General features: G+C 37.7%; 1 protein-coding gene across 1 annotated transcript in view; it reads left to right on the forward strand.

The window, feature by feature from the left end:
* Positions 1-18,382, forward strand: part of RBM27 (RNA binding motif protein 27) — a 96,275-nt gene that overhangs the window by 58,543 nt on the left and 19,350 nt on the right. The window contains exons 11-19 of the mRNA XM_012001537.1: positions 2,183-2,327; positions 4,165-4,318; positions 4,928-5,224; positions 6,917-7,057; positions 11,669-11,788; positions 13,390-13,464; positions 13,603-13,767; positions 15,109-15,213; positions 15,650-15,841. Of these exons, the coding sequence (XP_011856927.1) occupies positions 2,183-2,327; positions 4,165-4,318; positions 4,928-5,224; positions 6,917-7,057; positions 11,669-11,788; positions 13,390-13,464; positions 13,603-13,767; positions 15,109-15,213; positions 15,650-15,841 (1,394 nt within the window). The remainder of the gene's footprint in view (positions 1-2,182; positions 2,328-4,164; positions 4,319-4,927; positions 5,225-6,916; positions 7,058-11,668; positions 11,789-13,389; positions 13,465-13,602; positions 13,768-15,108; positions 15,214-15,649; positions 15,842-18,382) is intronic.

Below are 18,382 nucleotides of genomic sequence, written 5' to 3' on the forward strand. Positions count from 1 at the left end.
GAACTCCTGACCTCAGGTGATCCAGATCCCACCTTGGCCTCCCAAAGTGCTGGGATTACAGGCATGAGCCACCATACCCAGCCTCATATATATTATTGTCTCTCATGTTTCTGTTTTTATTCTCCCCTTTTACAAGTAAAGACACTGAGGCTTAGAGAGGTTTAAAGAACTTGCCCAAGGTCACGCAGCTGTTAAGTGCCAGAACTAGAATTCAGAGTAGAAGTCATGTTTTGTATACAACAGGATTTCTTTGTTGTCTTGGGCAAGTCATTTAACCTTTAGTTATACCTCCTTCCTTTAATATGACACACTTCATTAAATTAAAAAAAAAAAGCATTAGGCAATGTTAGCTGGTAATGATAAAAACTATTTAAGGAGAACATAGTGGCATCTCAAATTCTAGAATGTTTTATGCCATCACAGTTGCTGTCTTCTTCATTAGCCTTCTGAAACACAAGTCCCACAAGAGCAAGGATCATGTCTATTTTATTCACCAATGTATACCCAAGGTCTGCTATAGTTGCTGAGCTGTCACATAGCTAAATGTCAAGTGAATGAATCTTTACATCATAATTTCCCTGACAAAGATGAAATGAAATGTACCAACTCCTAACCATATACCTACCCCGGCATTCAGCTCTGGGTTATTCTTTGCTTGGTGGAGTTGCTAAAGTTAAGAGAGATACTCAGGATTTAATAGGCATAGTTTTGTGTTGTTAATTTCTGTTTTGTTCAGTACACCTCTTCCTACCCACAGGTGATTTATTGTAAGGACAGATTCTTAGAATATTTCTGTCAATTTATAGTATTGGCTTTGGATTTTCTTCCCACCTTTAAACCTATAGAAAATCAAAAGAAACACAGTAAACATCTGAATGCCTTCATTTAGATTTACCAGTAATATTTTATTTTATTTTATTTTATTTTTTTTGAGATGGAGTCTCACTCTGTCGCCCAGGCTGGAGTGCAGTGACCGGATCTCAGCTCACTGCAAGCTCCGCCTCCTGGGTTTACGCCATTCTCCTGCCTCAGCCTCCCGAGTAGCTGAGACTACAGGCGCCTGCCACCTCGCCCGGCTAGTTTTTTTGTATTTTTTTAGTAGAGATGGGGTTTCACCATGTAGGCCGGGATGGTCTCGATCTTCTGACCTCGTGATCCGCCCATCTCGGCCTCCCAAAGTGCTGGGATTACAGGCTTGAGCCACCGCGTCCGGCCTCCCAGTAATATTTTATTACCTTTGGGCATGAATGCTGTCTTTTCTTTCTTCTCTCCACTCCCTTTTTTTTGTTGAATCTCTTGAAAGTAAGTGGTAGACATTGTGAAACTTTAACTCCTTTACCTTATATCTAAGAATAAGACAGTCCTATATAAGCACAGTATTATTGCCACACATAAAACCATAATTCCATAATAATATGTAATTCTTATGATGTGGTTAACTTCTTGTTGAATCACACCAGGAGGCAAATAATGTCCATTAATGGTGCTAAGTTTGATTGCTTGCATAAGGTGATCATTGTCAGAGCTCTCCATTGTTTTTGTTTGTTTGTTTGTTTGTTTCTTTATGAGACTGAGTTTCACTCTTGTTGCCCAGGCTGGAGTGCGATGGTGCAATCTTGGCTCACCGCAACCTCCGTCTCCTGGGTTCAAGTGATTCTCCTGCCTCAGCCTCCCGAGTAGCTGGGATTACAGGCATGCACCACCATGTCTGGCTAATTTTTTTGTATTTTTAGTAGAGACGGGGTTTCCCCACGTTGGTCAGGCTGGTCTCGAACTCCCAACCTCAGGTGATCCACCCGCCTTGGCCTCCCAAAGTGCTGGAATTACAGGCGTGAGCCACCGTGCCCGGCCCAGAGCTCTCCATTGTAAATGTAATTTTTGGAGTGTTACTTTGGCACCATAAGTATCTTGTTTTCCAACAACCTTTCACCAATATTTTTTTCATCTATTGATCATTCATGCCTGAGTCATTTATTACATCGAGGTTAACTTTGAGTTTTGAAACATGGATTTCTATATGTTTTTATAGAAAAAGGCATTTGTAACTTTTCTCTGTTAGGCATTTCTAAAAGAGAAATGAAAGTAATTGAGCTATTAATAGTACTTTTTAACTTTTAGACTAAATATATTAATCATTGAGACTCCTGAAAAATTCAGTAATTTGAATTTTTGTTTCCAACAGCTGCTAACATTGTGATCCAGACTGAACCACCAGTTCCTGTTTCGATTAACAGCAACATAACCAGAGTAGTTCTTGAACCAGATAGTCGAAAAAGAGCTATGAGTGGTTTGGACGGGCCACTCACAAAGAAACCTTGGCTGGGAAAGTAAGATAATTTGCTAATTAGTAGCATCTAATTATTATTGTTGTTTGCATTAGTAAATTCATAAAAATAAGATTTGTCATTAATGATTTTCAAACTAGGTATCTTGAAGTTAGAGTTCTAGAAGACATCGTTAGAATGTTGTAAAAATTAAAAAGTTAACAATATTTATAATAGGGTTTTTTTTTTTTTTTTTTTTTTTTTGAGACGGAGTCGCCCAGGGCGGAGTGCATAATCTCAGCCCACTGCAACCTCCACCTCCCGGGGTGAAGTGATTCTCCTGCCCCAGCCTCCTGAGTAGTGGGATTACAGGTGCCAGCACCATGCCCCCCTAATTTTTTGTATTTTTAGTAGAGACGGGGTATCACTGTGTTGGTCAGGCTGGTCTTGAACTCCTGACCTCAGGTGATCCATCCACCTTGGCCTCCCAAAGTGCTGGGATTACAGGTGTGAGCCACCACACCCGGCCCATAAAAGGTATTTCTAATTTGTACCTACCTATTTCTATACCTAACCCAATATTAAAAATTACTGACACACTGGCAATGGATAGAAAAGAAGAAAAAAAATGAAATAAATGGTGAAGAAAATAGCTTAGTACCCTTGCAGAAGTTGAAAATATGCCATTAAAGATGATATTCTAGCCGGGCACGGTGGCTCATGCCTGTAATTCCAGCACTTTGGGAGGCCAAGGCGGGCGGATCACTTGAGGTCAGGAGTTCGAGACCAGCTTGACCAAAATGGAGAAACCCAAAATACAAAGTTAGCCGGGCGTGATGGTGCATGCCTATAATCCCAGCTACTTGGGAGTCTGAGGTGGGAGAATCACTTGAACCCTGGAGGCGGAGGTTGCAGTGAACCGAGATCTCACCATTGCACTCTAGCCTGGGCAAAAAGAGCAAAACTCCTCAAAAAAGAAAAAAAAAGATGATGTTCTAGCCTTAATTTAATTTAATGATGTTAGAGTCCTTGATAATTGTGGTAGATCTTTATGTTAGATCTTTTTAGCATATGATTTTAAGTGTTAGTTGGGCCTTTTCTTTTTGTAATCTATTACTGTTCACCTTTCTCTTCACCTTTTCTATTCTCACGTAATAAGAATAATGTCGGCCGGGCGTAGTAGCTCACACCTGTAATCCCAGCACTTTGGGAGGCCGAGGCGGGTAGATCACTGACGTCAGGAGTTTGAGACCAGCCTGGCCAACATGGTGAAACCTTGACTGTACTAAGAATACAAAAATTAGTCGAGCGTGGTGGTGTGTGCCTGTAATCCCAGATACTAAGGAAGCTGAGGCAGGGGAATCACTTGAACCCAGGAGGTGGGGGTTGCAGCGGACCGAGATCATGCCACGGCTCTCCAGCCTGGGCAATGGAGTGAGACTCTGTCTACAAAAAAAAAAAAAAGAATAATGTGAAAATTGCTTAGTAATTTCTGAAGAATGTTAAGGGCTCACAAAAGGCACTTTAAACAAATTAATCAATGCAATTAATTTATTGTATAGAGATGTGGTCTTACTATGTTCCCCAGACTGGTCTGGAAGCCCTGGGCTCAACCAGTCCTTCTGCCTTGGCCTCTCAGAGTGCTGGCATTACAGGCATGAGCCACTGCGCCCAGCCTGTAACCTGTTTCTTGTTGTTTAATATATTTTCTGTGGTTTGAATTTTGAATATAATGTTTCATAGGATTTTGAAAAAGTTTTCTGGGATTATAGGTGTGAACCACCATGCTCATCCACAAAAGGCACTTAAAAAAATTATAAACCTAAATTCTTTGTGGTTTTCTCTCTTGGCTAGGCATGAAGTAGGAGAATTAACTAAGATGTATTAATCTTCCTTTTAGGCAAGGAAATAACAATCAAAATAAACCAGGGTTCTTACGAAAGAATCAGTATACAAACACCAAATTAGAAGTCAAGAAAATCCCTCAGGAATTGAACAACATTACCAAGCTCAATGAGCACTTCAGCAAATTTGGAACTATTGTTAATATCCAGGTAAATGTGGCTATGTCAGTGACAGAAGCCAGGCATTTTATGGGTCTTGGGAAAATTTCTATTAGCTCACCTTGTTTAAATGAGTCAGTGGTTATTCTGATCATCTCTTCTAAGTGCTGTAAATGCCACCATATATCTGTATATCCAGTTTTATGATGGACTTGTTAAACCATGTTTGTTCTTGTGAATTCATTTGGTTCTTTTCTGCAATCTCTTCCTGAAAGAGAATGGGTAGCCTCACAGTTTTGGAGACTGGGAAGTCCAAGATCAAGGTGCTGGATGATTCGTTTCCTAGGGAGTGCTGTCTTCCTGTCTTGCAGATGGTTGGCTTCTCGCTGCATTCTCACATGGCAGACAGAAAGAAAAAGAGGGGGTTGGGGCAGATTTTCTCTTCTTTTAAGGCCACTGATACTATTCATTAGGATGCACCCTTATGACCTCATTTAACCTTAATTATATCCTAAAAGCTCTATCTCCAAAACAGTAATATTGGAGTTTAGGGCTTCAACATGTGTATTTTGGGGAAAACATTCATTACATAGCAATGGGTCATAATTTATTTGACTGTTTTTTGGTTTTGGGAATTTATATTGTTTTATTTTCTTCAAGGTTGCTTTTAAGGGTGATCCAGAAGCAGCCCTAATCCAATATCTTACCAATGAGGAGGCCAGGAAAGCCATTTCTAGCACAGAAGCAGTTCTAAACAACCGATTCATTCGAGTCTTGTGGCATAGGGAAAATAATGAGCAACCAACACTACAGTCCTCAGCACAGCTGCTCCTGCAACAACAGCAAACACTTAGTCACCTCTCACAGCAGCATCATCACCTGCCACAGCATCTTCATCAGCAGCAGGTGCTAGTGGCCCAGTCCGCTCCTTCAACAGTGCACGGAGGTATCCAGAAGGTAATCTGGTTCACTGGGAATTAAAGGTCTTTTAGTTACACCCTCTAGATCAGTATTTTTCAGTTCCTGGTCCTTGGGTCTTCTACATAAGAGCTACTCATAATTTGAACCGCAGACCAGCAGCATCTGGTCTCCTGGGATCTTATTAGAAATGCAGATTCTTGGGGGAAATATTGCAGATTCTTGAGCCATACTCCATCCTACTGAATCAGAATCCCTATGGGTGGGGCCCAAGGATTTGTGTTTTAACAAGCTCTCCAGGTGATTCTTACATACCTTAAAGTTTGAGACATGCTATTTTACATCAGAATCACTTACCTGGGTGCAAATTCCTGGGCTTCACCTTCTCAAACCTGTGTAGAGTCAGTCTCTAGCTATGGGGCCTATAAATATACATGTTTAACAAGTACTCTTAAGTTATTGTTATGCACACTAAAGTGTAATAACCATCTACCACTGAGCAACTTTGACTGTAGAGCTATTTCTTTATTTTGTATTAGAATCAGTCTTTTTTGTGTCTACCCATTTGCCCTCCTGTTTCTCATGTAAAAAAAATTATACGTTCCTTCTAAAAATGGGTATAGAAGCTCCAAGAGAACTGGAATTTTGCCTGTTGTGTCCATTCTATCCCTAGTGCCTAAAACAATACCTGGTACATATTGCTCAAAACATATTTGATTGAATAGATGAAGGAAGGAAAAAACAAAAGAACAAAATACCACACATCAGAGCCATTCAGATACTGACCTAGATAAATCTCATGCTTAGAGTAAATGCATTCAGATTTTTAAAAAGTATTCCTTATAGTACATGGTGTCAACTCCATTTATCATCCTGCTCATTTGCATCTAAATTCTCTTTCAGTTATCCCACTTGTATCCCACTTCATGTAAGGGCCCAAAGGTGAATGCTTCCCCTAGATGTTGGATGAATAGTGTAGAAAAGAGTTCGTACTATCACGTTCATGGTGATCATTAGACAGGTTCTGTTAGTACAGCCCAATATTGCATTATGTTTTTGAAGTGATCATTTCACAGTTATTCATATTAAGCCACTGTCAGTTAAGACCCCCTAATTCTTTTTATTTTTTTCTTTTCTTTTCTTTGAGACAGTCTCGCTTTGTCGTCATTCAGGCTAGAGTGCAGTGGCGCAATCTTGGCTCACTGCAACCTCTGCCTCCTGGGTTCAAACTATTCTCCCGTCTCAGCCTCTCGAGTAGCTGCGACTACAGGTGCATGCCACCATGCCTGCCCAATTTTTGTATTTTTAGTAGAGACGGGGTTTCACCATGTTGGCCAGGCTGGTCTTGAACTCCTGACCTCAGGTGATCCACCTGCCTTGGCCTCCCAAAGTGCTGGGATTATATGTATGAGCCACTGTGCCCAGCCAAGACCCTCTAATTCTTTCAGAGCATTGCATACCAGAGGAAACATTAAAAAATAATTGTTTTTTTGTGTGTAGGTGCATGCATTTTGTTGTGATATGTTTTAGACATTCCAAAAAGTATGAATAATCTATCAATCATTTGTATATTCACCAGTGTCATTAGAAAATAAAACCTTATGGATAATGGAAGCACCTTCCCATTCCCATTTTCTTATCTTCTTCCCTAGAGTAATCATCTTAAATTTGTATCATTCCTAGGCATGTTTTTAAACTTCTGCCACATAAGTGTTTATTTTGTATATGCAGATGATGAGCAAACCACAGACATCAGGTGCATATGTTCTTAACAAAGTTCCTGTTAAACATCGTCTTGGACATGCAGGTGGTAACCAGAGTGATGCATCACATTTATTGAATCAGTCTGGTGGTGCTGGAGAAGATTGCCAGGTAGGCATTTTTGGGAGCTTCAGATACATTTAGAATCATTCAGTGAATTAACAAAATAAATTAGTTATCAGCCAGACAGTCAAGACAGTTGTGACAGCTAACCTAAGTGTGGTAGGTATACCTCTCTAATTTCCATGTTGCAGTCAGAAATTTGCTAATGAAATTTTTTTCCTATTCAAAGTTAAGTAGGAAGCTGGGCGTGGTGGCTCACACCTGTAATCCCAGCACTTTGGGAAGCCAAGGTGAGTGGATCAGCGGAGGTCAGGAGTTCGAGACCAGCCTGGCCAAAATGGCGAAACCCCATCTCTACTAAAACTACAAAAAAATAAGAAGGGCGTGGTTGCAGGCATCTGTATTCCCAACTACCCGGGAGGTTGAGGCACGAGAATCACTTGAACCCAGAAGGCGGAGATTGCATTGAGCCAAGATCACGCCATTGCACTCCAGCCTGGGTGACAGAGCAAGACTGTCTCAAAAAACAAAAACAAAAACAAAGTGAAGTAGGAATTTGAGAATTTTAGATATTTATTTATTTATGTATTTAATTTTTTTTTTTTTTTGAGACAGTTTCGCTGTTGTTGCCCAGGCTGGAGTGCAGTGACACAATCTCGGCTTACCACAATCTCTGCCTCCTGGGTTCCAGCAATTCTCCTGCCTCAGCCTCCTGAGTAGCTGAGATTACAGGCATGCGCCACCATGCCTGGCTGATTTTGTATTTTTAGTAGAGACGGAGTTTCTCCATGTTAGTCAGGCTGGTCTCGAACTCCCGACCTTAGGTGATCCACCCACCTCGGCCTCCCAAAGTGCTGGGACTACAGGCGTGAGCCACTGCACCCAGCCGAATTTTAGATATTTATTAATAGATAAGTGTCTTTATTAGTTAATTTCTTTAATTTCATCTTTTAAGAATTTAGTGAAGGGTATTCTGTCATAGTAAAAAAACCAAACTTTGAAATATGTTTTAAGTAATTTATTTTTAGTAATGTATCTATACTATAACTTTTGAGCATGGTGATTATTACAAAGAGAGCTAAATAAAAAGAAAAATAAGCAGAAAAAGCAAAGAAAACTGCAGAGGAAGAGCAGCAATGCATGCTATCCCAAAAAATACAATATAGCTTCTGTAACGGAAACAACCTGATATTGACTCATGAATAGACAAGACTAGTGGAACAGAATAGAAAATCTAGAAATAGACTCAATTGCACATAGGAGTTTATTATATAATAACAAAGTGTCCCAGATCAGTGGGGAAGTTATAGACATGTTGATAAATGGTATTGGGATAACTGGATAGCCAGTAGGGAAAAGATGAAATAAGATCTGATCCTTTTTTTTTTTATTATATCATAAACCAGTATAAATTCCAAATGATCTGAGATTTAGATGTTGATTGAAAAAACTAAATGATACAACCCTCATGAAAGGAAATTTGGCAGTACAGTATCTGCCAAAATTATGTATATGCATTACTAAACTAGTTATCTTCCCTCTAAGAATCTATGTCAAAGATATACTAGCCAAAATATAGATAGACATATGTGCAAGGCTAGTAATGATATACCCTTTATAATAACAGAAGACTGGAAACAACCCAAATGCCCATCTGTAGGGGACTGGTTACTGCAAATGTAGTATATCTATACAGTAAATATACAACTATATAAAGAATGAAGAATATTTTTATATGTACTATGGAGTGATTATCAGAATATATTCAGTAAAAAAGCAAAATGGAAGAAAAAATACATAGTTTACTACTGCTGGTGTGAAAAAGTAGAGGCAGTGAACACAGAGAAGTATTTGCTTATAACAGGAAAAAACCAAAAAGATAATTCATATTATTTAAATCCTGTGGTTATGGCAAGTATAGAAGAAGCTAGATGACTTTTGATTATGTCTTGTTTTGTAGATTTGACTTGGAACCATGTAAATCAATTCTGAATGTAATTATAAAGTATAAATGAAATAGAAGTAATCCCTAAAAAGTGAAAAGAAAAGTGAAACCCATGAACTAGCATATCTGTATTGAGTGCTTTAAAACAGTGATTTGATGATATATTCCTAGTGTGATATACCCTGAGGACAAAAAACGATTTAAAGAAATCATATCAACATTGGCATTGTTGATATTCTGAAACCCATCTGTGAGCATTGTAGGGTAATTAAAATGAGGAATTATGCTGATGTCCTTGACAACTGAGATTTTCAGTGTGGCTGAAAAGAGAGATAGAAGATAGATAAGATTAAGTAAATATGCTGTAGTCCTGCATTTGAATAGAAACTATCAGTATAAACTCAGGTTGTATTTTATCTTAAAGGGAAAGAAAGGCAACAAAATATTCCCCAAACGTTTCCCAATTCTATTCACTGAAAAGGTCTAGAAACAATGACCAGCCCAGTCATTGAGCATCCCTAGCACTCAAAGGGATCCAGGGAACCTTGAAGAAATAGCTGTCTCCAGACCTGAGACTGGCAGTATTGCAGATGAGCCTAGAATATGGTATCAAACTAGAAAGTAAGGAGAGTGTCAGAGAATACTAGAGTTCTGTCAAAGAGAAAAACGAATCTGATCAGACCTCTAGATCTACCCACTAATTTAAAAGAAATTTGGGGTATAGAGGGACATCTTCAAGGGTACCATAGAATCCTGTGGGGTAGTACTAGTGGATGAGTGACCTGGTTTCTTCAACAAACAATTTGCAACGAAAAGCAAGAAATGGAGAGGGAAACTATGAAGTAAAGGAGACTTCAAAGAGATATAACAAGTTATACTTACATGGACTTTAATAGATCCCATTTCAAATGGGAGGAAATTGTTTAGAAAATTACAAGCTGGAACTGGAGAGGTGAATATTTAATATTAAAGAAGTGTTATTGCCTTTTAACTATATATTGTGAAAATTTCATTATGTTGAAAAATGAAAGGAGTCCATATCTTTTAGAGATATAATTGAAATATTATGGATCATATGATATTTGGGATAAGAATATAGTTAGTTGGGGATATAAAGAAGATTATTTTATATATTGATTATTGTTGCTGCTTGGTACTTTTGTGTGTTTCAAAAATTCCATTATTTAAAAAAAAAAAGTGATTAAAGAGTTTCAAGTCAGATGGCCCTGACTGACTTAACCTGCCTCTTACTAGCTGTTGCTATGGGAATTAAAACTTTAATGTTAATTTTATGTTAATAAAAAAAAGCCCAAGAGGGGAATGTGTAGCACATAAATAGTGCTCAGTAAATTTTAGTTGTTGCCGTTTTAATAAAATAAATGATAACATGAACATCAGCTATACAAGGTTCTTATGGTACATGCAGGACTTTCCTGTGTAAACTAGTTTAGTTTTGATGATAATTAAGTGTTGTGGTGATTGAGAGAAGTCTTACATTTGGATATATTATTTATGAGATTGAATTTTCCATGGATTTCTTACTATTATTTTCTCTCTCTCTTATATTATTCAAAATTAATTAAAAAGTTTCAAAGAAGACCGGTACAGTGACTCACACCTCTAATCCTAGTACTTGGGGAGGCTGAGGTGGGAGGATCACTTGAGCCCAGGAGTTTGAGACCAGCCTGGGCAACATAGAGAGACCCTATCTCTACAAAAAAGAAAAGAAACCAGCCAGGTGTGGTGGCTCGCACCTATAGTCCCAGCTACTCATGACGCCGAGGTGGGATTAAGCCCAAGAGATTGAGGTTGCAATAAGTCGTGATTGCACCTCCGCACTCTAGCCTGGGCAGCATAGTGAGACCTTGTCTTTAAAAAAAAAGGAAGAAAGGAAAAATTAAAAAAAAAAAAAAAAAAAAAAACGTAGCTGAATTCTTAGAAGGATTTTTCAGTTATTGGAAACAAGGGTTTTTGTTCGGCACTTCACCTAACAAAAAACAACTTATGATACCCTCCAGCCAGATACCACCTGTAGCCAAACAAATTCAACTTATTATTCAGTGAGAGGTACACAATGCAACTGTGTGTGCCAAAAGGACTTATTTTAGGATTTCGGCTAAGTTAGATGATTTAGAAGGATTTAAGGAAACAGGCATAAATTCTGTAATAGGATATCTTACTAAATCTTACCTGGAATGAGGCTAAAGTAGTAAATGGTAAAGAAGCAGCAGTCATTCCTGGCATAAACGTTATGTTTAGTCATTTTATGGTTTGGATAGCATTCATGTTTTTGTCTCTGTTCAGTCATGATTAGGGAGTGGTCTTCATTTTGTCTTGATCTGTTATGGTCACAAGAGCAGCTTTGTCTGATGTTGGTATTTTGTGAAATTGTGTTTAACAGGAGGGCAGTAAGGCTGTTTTTATCTTTTGGGTGACAAATTTATGAATAAAGAACTAGATTTTATAATGAAGTTTTTAAATGTAGAAAGAAAATTTAAATCCTAAGAAGAGTAGAAATATATGCATCGTTTCTAAAAAATTACTCTAAGCATTTCTAAGATATAATTATATTTGTGTGTGCTTTTTTTTCTTTAGATATAATTATATTTGTGTGTGCTTTTTTTTTCTTTAGATATAATTATATTTGTGTGTGCTTTTGTTTTCTTTAGATATAATTATATTTGTGTGTGCTTTTTTTTTTCTTTATCTTTTAGATATTTTCAACTCCAGGCCATCCAAAACTGATTTACAGCTCCTCAAACTTAAAGACACCTTCAAAGCTCTGTTCAGGGTCTAAATCTCATGATGTTCAAGAAGTGCTTAAAAAAAAACAGGTAACAGTCTTGATTCTTCTTGCCTTACAGAAGAAAAGATGCGTTGAATTGTTAAGTGCTTACATTATCACTTTTAAATCAGTTCATGTGGGTAGGGCATGACATCATAATGCTCATATAGCTTCTCTAATGTACACTTGGAAAAAAAAGGATGAACATACAGAAAAAAATGTTTCACAATTGCCATTCAGAATTTTTTTAAATACACTATTATTCCCTCCAATTCTAGGGTTTATTTTCTTTTTTAAAATTCCTAGGTAGATGATAATTCATATAAAATACAACACTTTTGTAATTATTATCTATATGATTCAGTTCTGAGTTTCATTGTCATCCTATTAAGTTCACATAGGGTTTTCCAAATTAAATAGATATTTATATGTACTATCTCAGTGTAATTAGAGATTTAACAGGAAGGTGGGAGGCACAATTTTCCTGGTGAAATCCATAGATTTTACTCTATTATTATTATTATTATTATTATTATTTTTGAGACAGAGCTTCGCTCTTGTTGCCCAGGCTGGAGTGCAATGGCATGGTCTCAGCTCACCGCGGCCTCTGCCTCCCAGGTTCAAGCGATTCTCCTCCCTCAGCCTCCAGAGTAGCTGGGATTACAGGCATGCGCCACCACACCCCGGCTAATTTTGTATTTTTAGTAGAGACGGATTTTCTCCATGTTGGTCAGGCTAGTCTTGAACTCCCGACCTCACGTGATCCACCTGCCTCGGCCTCCCAAAGTGCTGGGATTACAAGTGTGAGCCACTGTTCCCGGCCTACTCTATCATTTCTAACCTATAGCTGCATGTCATTTTTTTCTTTTTCTTTTCTTTTCTTTTCGACGAGGTCTCTGTGGCTCAGGTTGAGTACAGTGGCATGATCATGGCTCACTGCAGCCTTGATGTCCCAGGCTCAAATGATCCTCTCACCTTAGCCTTCTGAGTAGCTGAGTAGGCATGTGCCACCATACCCCGGCTAATTTTGTTCATTGTTTTGTAGAGACAGGGTCTCATTCTGTTGCTGAGGCTGGACTCAAACAATCCTCCCACCTCAGCCTCCAATTTTGTTCATTGTTTTGTAGAGACAGGGTCTCATTCTGTTGCTGAGGCTGGACTCAAACAATCCTCCCACCTCAGCCTCCAATTTTGTTCATTGTTTTGTAGAGACAGGGTCTCATTCTGTTGCTGAGGCTGGACTCAAACAATCCTCCCACCTCAGCCTCCCAAAGTGCTAGGATTACAGGTTGAGCCACCATGCCTAGCCTCACATTTTTAAACTTTAAACTTCAAAAATAAGGATTTAGCTTACTACATTGGCAAGTGAAAACTACTTTTGTTTTTCTTCATAAGGACATTCAGGTCATTCAAGTCAATAAATCTCATAGAGATAGCTAATTAGGTCCAATATTTTAAATATTTTTTAAGTACAGTTATAAACTCTATTATGTTGAAAGTGTTAGAGAAAATATACTCAAAGGTTTCATCTTTGGTGTCAGCTATTTTTTTATTAGGGGGACAGTCTGTCTCAGGGAGGACCCAGAAAAAATGAGTTGAGAATGGTGGCAAATTATGTTATCTGTATTAATTTCTTTTTCACTTATATAGGAAGCAATGAAGTTACAACAAGATATGAGGAAAAAAAGACAAGAAGTGTTAGAAAAACAAATAGAATGCCAAAAGGTAAAACAAGAACTCATTATTTGCATGCTAGAATTGATGTATAGAATTGATTTTAAAAGTATTATTCGTGATTTTTAAAGTCTTCTTTATATTAAAGTTTATTAAGCATGGTTTTACCTTTTTCTGTTTATTTCGTAGATGTTAATATCCAAGTTAGAAAAAAACAAAAACATGAAACCAGAAGAAAGAGCAAATATAATGAAGACTTTGAAAGAGCTTGGAGAGAAGATCTCACAATTAAAAGATGAATTAAAAACATCTTCTGCAGTCTCCACACCATCTAAAGTGAAGACAAAAACAGAGGTATCTATTTGCATTTTTTTATTTAACATAGGGTTATTGAACATCTGCCATGTGCCTGGCACCTTGAAAGTACAATGGAACCCTTAGGTAGCTAATATCCTAATAGGAATATAGGCAAACAATTATTGTACTTAAATATATCCTGATTATAGTACTTTTTTTTTTTTTTTTAAAGGAGACAAGGTCTCACTATATTGCCCAGGCTTGCCCCAGATGCAGTCCTCACACTTTGGCCTCCCAGAGTGCTGGGATTACAGGTGTGAGCCGCTGCACCCAGCTGCCACAATTTTTTTTTAAGTGTTTGTACAGATTCTCTGTACCCTTTTTGGGAAGAGGTTCATAATACCCTGTTTGAACAGAGATGTGTTTTTTAAGTGAATATTTTGGTTCCCTGCTGAAGATGACACTGTTAGAGTGATGGTAGTGAAAGAGGTATTTCCCATTTCAGCAGTGTTTTTTTTAATGCTGTAATAGTATTGTAATAAAACCATCCTTTTAAAAAAGTAGCCTGCCTATTCATATGAGTAAAAATGTGGTATGTTATTAAAAAGAATAATCAGAAGTTCTAGATCTATTTAAGTCTAATTTTATTAATTTCTATCTGTTTCCTTGCCTGTACTTGGTTTAGACAGTGGTTCCATTATACCACGGTTCTGTGGTGTGATTATAGACAATTCTAGTCCTCTCAGAACCGGTAATAAATTTGTCAGATATGTAGAATGTAAATTGTTATATGCAATATTACATTAAATTTGAAATTATGGTTCTCTATCAGTATAGAAACATAAAATGTTTAAGATTTCTTCTTAAAAGTATAATAAAAATGTTTTTTATTGAATTTTTTTCTAATTAATAGAAAATATATATGCACATTTTAAAAATTAAAGAGGTGAAAAATATCACTGGCAGTCATGTCTCCTAAAGACTGATAAATAATTTGTCTCTAATAAAAAAGAGAATGGCAACAGTTATGGATTCCAATCTGGTAGTAATTATGTAGCTGTTACTTTTGTACTATAAATACATTTTTACTATGTAATTTATTTTGCTCTTTTGTGTTTCATTTGTGATACTTTATTATGTGACAGTTATTCTGAGCTCCCTCATCTCAGGTGTCTGTTCCTAGGATCTGATTTTTAAGCCGTCTAATGCCTACTATTTTTCACTGATACCCATTTACTTTTTACGTGTTGACACTACTATATCTGTAAAGTTAGTTTTTTCAAAACACCCATGTTTATTGCATCCTCTCATTCTCTGTGTCATTGTGTAACTATAATGTTCTGGAGAAGATCTTGTAAGTTATCTAAAAAATACCTTTTTTTTTCAATTTTTCCAAAGGCCCAGAAGGAGTTATTAGATACTGAACTGGACCTCCACAAGAGGCTGTCCTCAGGAGAAGACACCACAGAATTACGGAAAAAACTCAGTCAGTTACAGGTTGAGGTGAGATTTAAAAGGAGTTAGTGCCCCACCACATTTAACATCTCAAAAAAGTTTTCCTTTGGCCGGCATGGTGGCTGACACCTGTAATCCCAGCACTTTGGGAGGCTGAGGTGGGTGTATCACGTGAGGTCAAGAGTTTGAGACAAGCCTGACCAACATGGAGAAACCCTGTCTCTACTAAAAATACAAAATTAGCCAGGTGTGGTGGCGCATGCCTGTAATCCCAGCTACTTGGTATTCGGGAGGCTGAGGCAGGAGAATCGTTTGAACCCGGGAGGCAGAGGTTGCAGTGAGCCGAGATCACGCCATCACACTCCAGCCTGGGCAACGAGAGTGAAACTCCATCTCAAAAAATAAAAGAAAAAAAAAGTTTTCCTTTGTTTTTAAGGTTTAATCTAACAATATATGCTGCATTCTACTTTTTGTTGTTATTCAGGCTGCACGGTTAGGTATTTTACCTGTGGGTCGAGGAAAGACCATGTCCTCTCAAGGTCGTGGAAGAGGCCGAGGGCGTGGAGGAAGAGGAAGGGGCTCACTAAATCACATGGTGGTGGACCATCGCCCCAAAGCACTAACAGTTGGAGGATTCATTGAGGAAGAAAAAGAAGACTTGCTTCAACATTTCTCAGTAAGTTTTTAAAACAGCAAATGCTAACTCTAAAAACACTGTGTTCATCATTTTCCTTGCTGCAGTGTGTATAAATGTCAAATGTTTTGTAGATTAGAAAAATCAGTTGTAAAAAACATGAATACTACCAAATGCCTATTTAATATATTTAAAAGTCAAGAAGCAGCTCTTGCTTTTGATTCCGTAATACTCCACTTAAGTGCATTTATAGTGACAAGTTGTTTCAAAGCTATACTTAATGCTTGTTTTAGGTTTATTACATGGCTTACCAGGTATTTACAGTTAATAGTGAAACAGTCTGGATAGAGGCAAAATTCAAAGAAAGAATTTATTAGGATAACAGGTATATTTAGTTATATTCTGTATGTAGTGACAACCCCTTACTTTTAGGCAAACATGCAAATAGATTTGCTACAGGCAAATGTCTGTACTGTTTTGGACATATGCAGTATATACTCTTTCCAGGCACTCATTCATTCAGTAAATATTTTATTGAGCATTATTTGTGCTAGAACATTTTCATACATGATCGCATTTAATTTTAAATGACTGTATAAATGTGAAATACATGTAAAACGGTATACATGTGAAATCCCATGTGTACAACAGATATGAACACCACAACTTAAAATGTCAACAGCAATCATATAATTAATAAATAGTGGAACCAAGATAACTAGGTTCCCTATTCCTCGAACAACTCTTTTGAGAGGAAATAGTTTTAGCCCTATTAAATGTTAAAGATGGCCCAGGACAGTGGCTCATGCCTGTAATCCCAGCACTTTGGGAGGCTGAGGCAGGTGGATGACCTGAGGTCAGTCAGGAGTTTGAGACCAGCCTGGTCAACATGATGAAACCCCATCTCTACTAAAAATACAAAAATTAGCTGTGTGTGGTGGTATGCACCTGTAATCCCAGCTACTTGGGAAGCTGAGGGAGAAGAATTGCTTGAACTCGGGAGGCAGAGGTTGCAGTGAGCTGAGAGAGTGCCATTGCACTCCAGCCTGGGCCACAATAGCGAAACTCCATCTCAAAAAGAAAACAAAAAATATTAAAGATAGTGAGGGAAATCATAAAGAGCAAGGTTTCACTTCAAGTGTTCTTATTAGTTTGATGCCCATTAACCTTGTTTCACCCTGATTCTTGGGGAAGATAGGCTGTTATGAAAAGGACATTCCACATTTGAATGTCCTCTGGGTTATGAATGGTTCACTCTTGACCCAGTTCTTTCCCTGGTGTAACCCTTATTTGCCGTTTTTGTAAAGTGGGAGGATAGCTCTAAGTGACTTCTTGAGGAGTAAAGAGGATGGCGAAGCACTATACAAGTGCAGGGTATTTTTGTGAAGGCTGCCTGAATGTTGATTTTTGTCTTTTAAGGTTTAGTTTATAAAATTAAAATCTCCTTGCCAAATAAATTGATCATGTAGAACAAATACCAGTTCTGGTGAGGTGATATTGGATTATGTGAAGCAGAATTTCTACAAATTTGACTCATTGCAGAAAGTTTCAGTTACAAAAAATAGTTAATCTTACTAGTAAGACAGCTACATGTTCATTCCTGTGGTCACTGGAGACTATATGTAGATGTTTAAAATTTAACCCAGAAGTCATGCTCAAATGGATCTCTTTCCTTCTGAAAAGTAGAACCATTCTAAAGCATCTAATAATAACCAATTTTTATGGACATGTACCTGACAAGTCTGCAGTGTGGCATTCAGTTGGCAGATGTGGTTATGTCTTGACACTTCGGAAAAGAGCAAGCAAAGCTAAGGCAGATGAGGTAACTTAGGAACAAAACACTTCCTTTGGTTTGGATGGCTCTTTTGTTTTCTTGTTTGATAGCGTGCTATCAGATAGGGTCTTGAGTACGAGGAGCACGCTTCCCTAATAATAACTACTTGGGCAATATAGTATGCTTTCTTTGAAATACAGAAATACATATGCTTAGGCATTATTGTGGATAGAGTTAGCAAACATAAAAGGAAACTGTTCTTCAAGGTCTTTTGTATCTCACAGAGGCCAAGGTAAAATCTGTATTTTCAGTATTCTTCTATTCTTAATGATTATGAAAGGATCATGGGTGAGCCGTATCTATATGAAAAAATGATGGATGGATTTTAATGAAGTTATTCGGAATCGAATTCTGGAGTCCTTCAGAGTTTGCTCTTCAATAGTCTAAGAACTTACCATAAGTGGGTTATGGTTGTATACAAATGGCAGCTATAAATATGCTCATTATAGTGCATGTAATAGTGAAAAATGATAACCGTGTAAATGTTTGACTGTTTTGCTGCCTTTAAAAACGTATTTATTTATTTATTTTTTGAGACAGAGTTTTGCTCTTGTTGCCCAGGCTGGAGTGCAATGGCACAATCTTGGCTTATTGCAACCTCCACCTCCTGGGTTCAAGCGATTCTCCTGCCTTAGCCTCCTGAGTAGCTGGGATTACAGGTATTAGTCATCACACCGGGCTAATTTTTATATTTTTAGTGGTAATAGTATTAGCACTTCTCTATTTTCCATAGTTCCTGAGGAACACAT

Source organism: Mandrillus leucophaeus, unplaced genomic scaffold (genome assembly GCF_000951045.1).
Source record: "Mandrillus leucophaeus isolate KB7577 unplaced genomic scaffold, Mleu.le_1.0 Scaffold663, whole genome shotgun sequence".
NCBI classification, from domain to species: Eukaryota; Metazoa; Chordata; class Mammalia; order Primates; family Cercopithecidae; genus Mandrillus; species Mandrillus leucophaeus.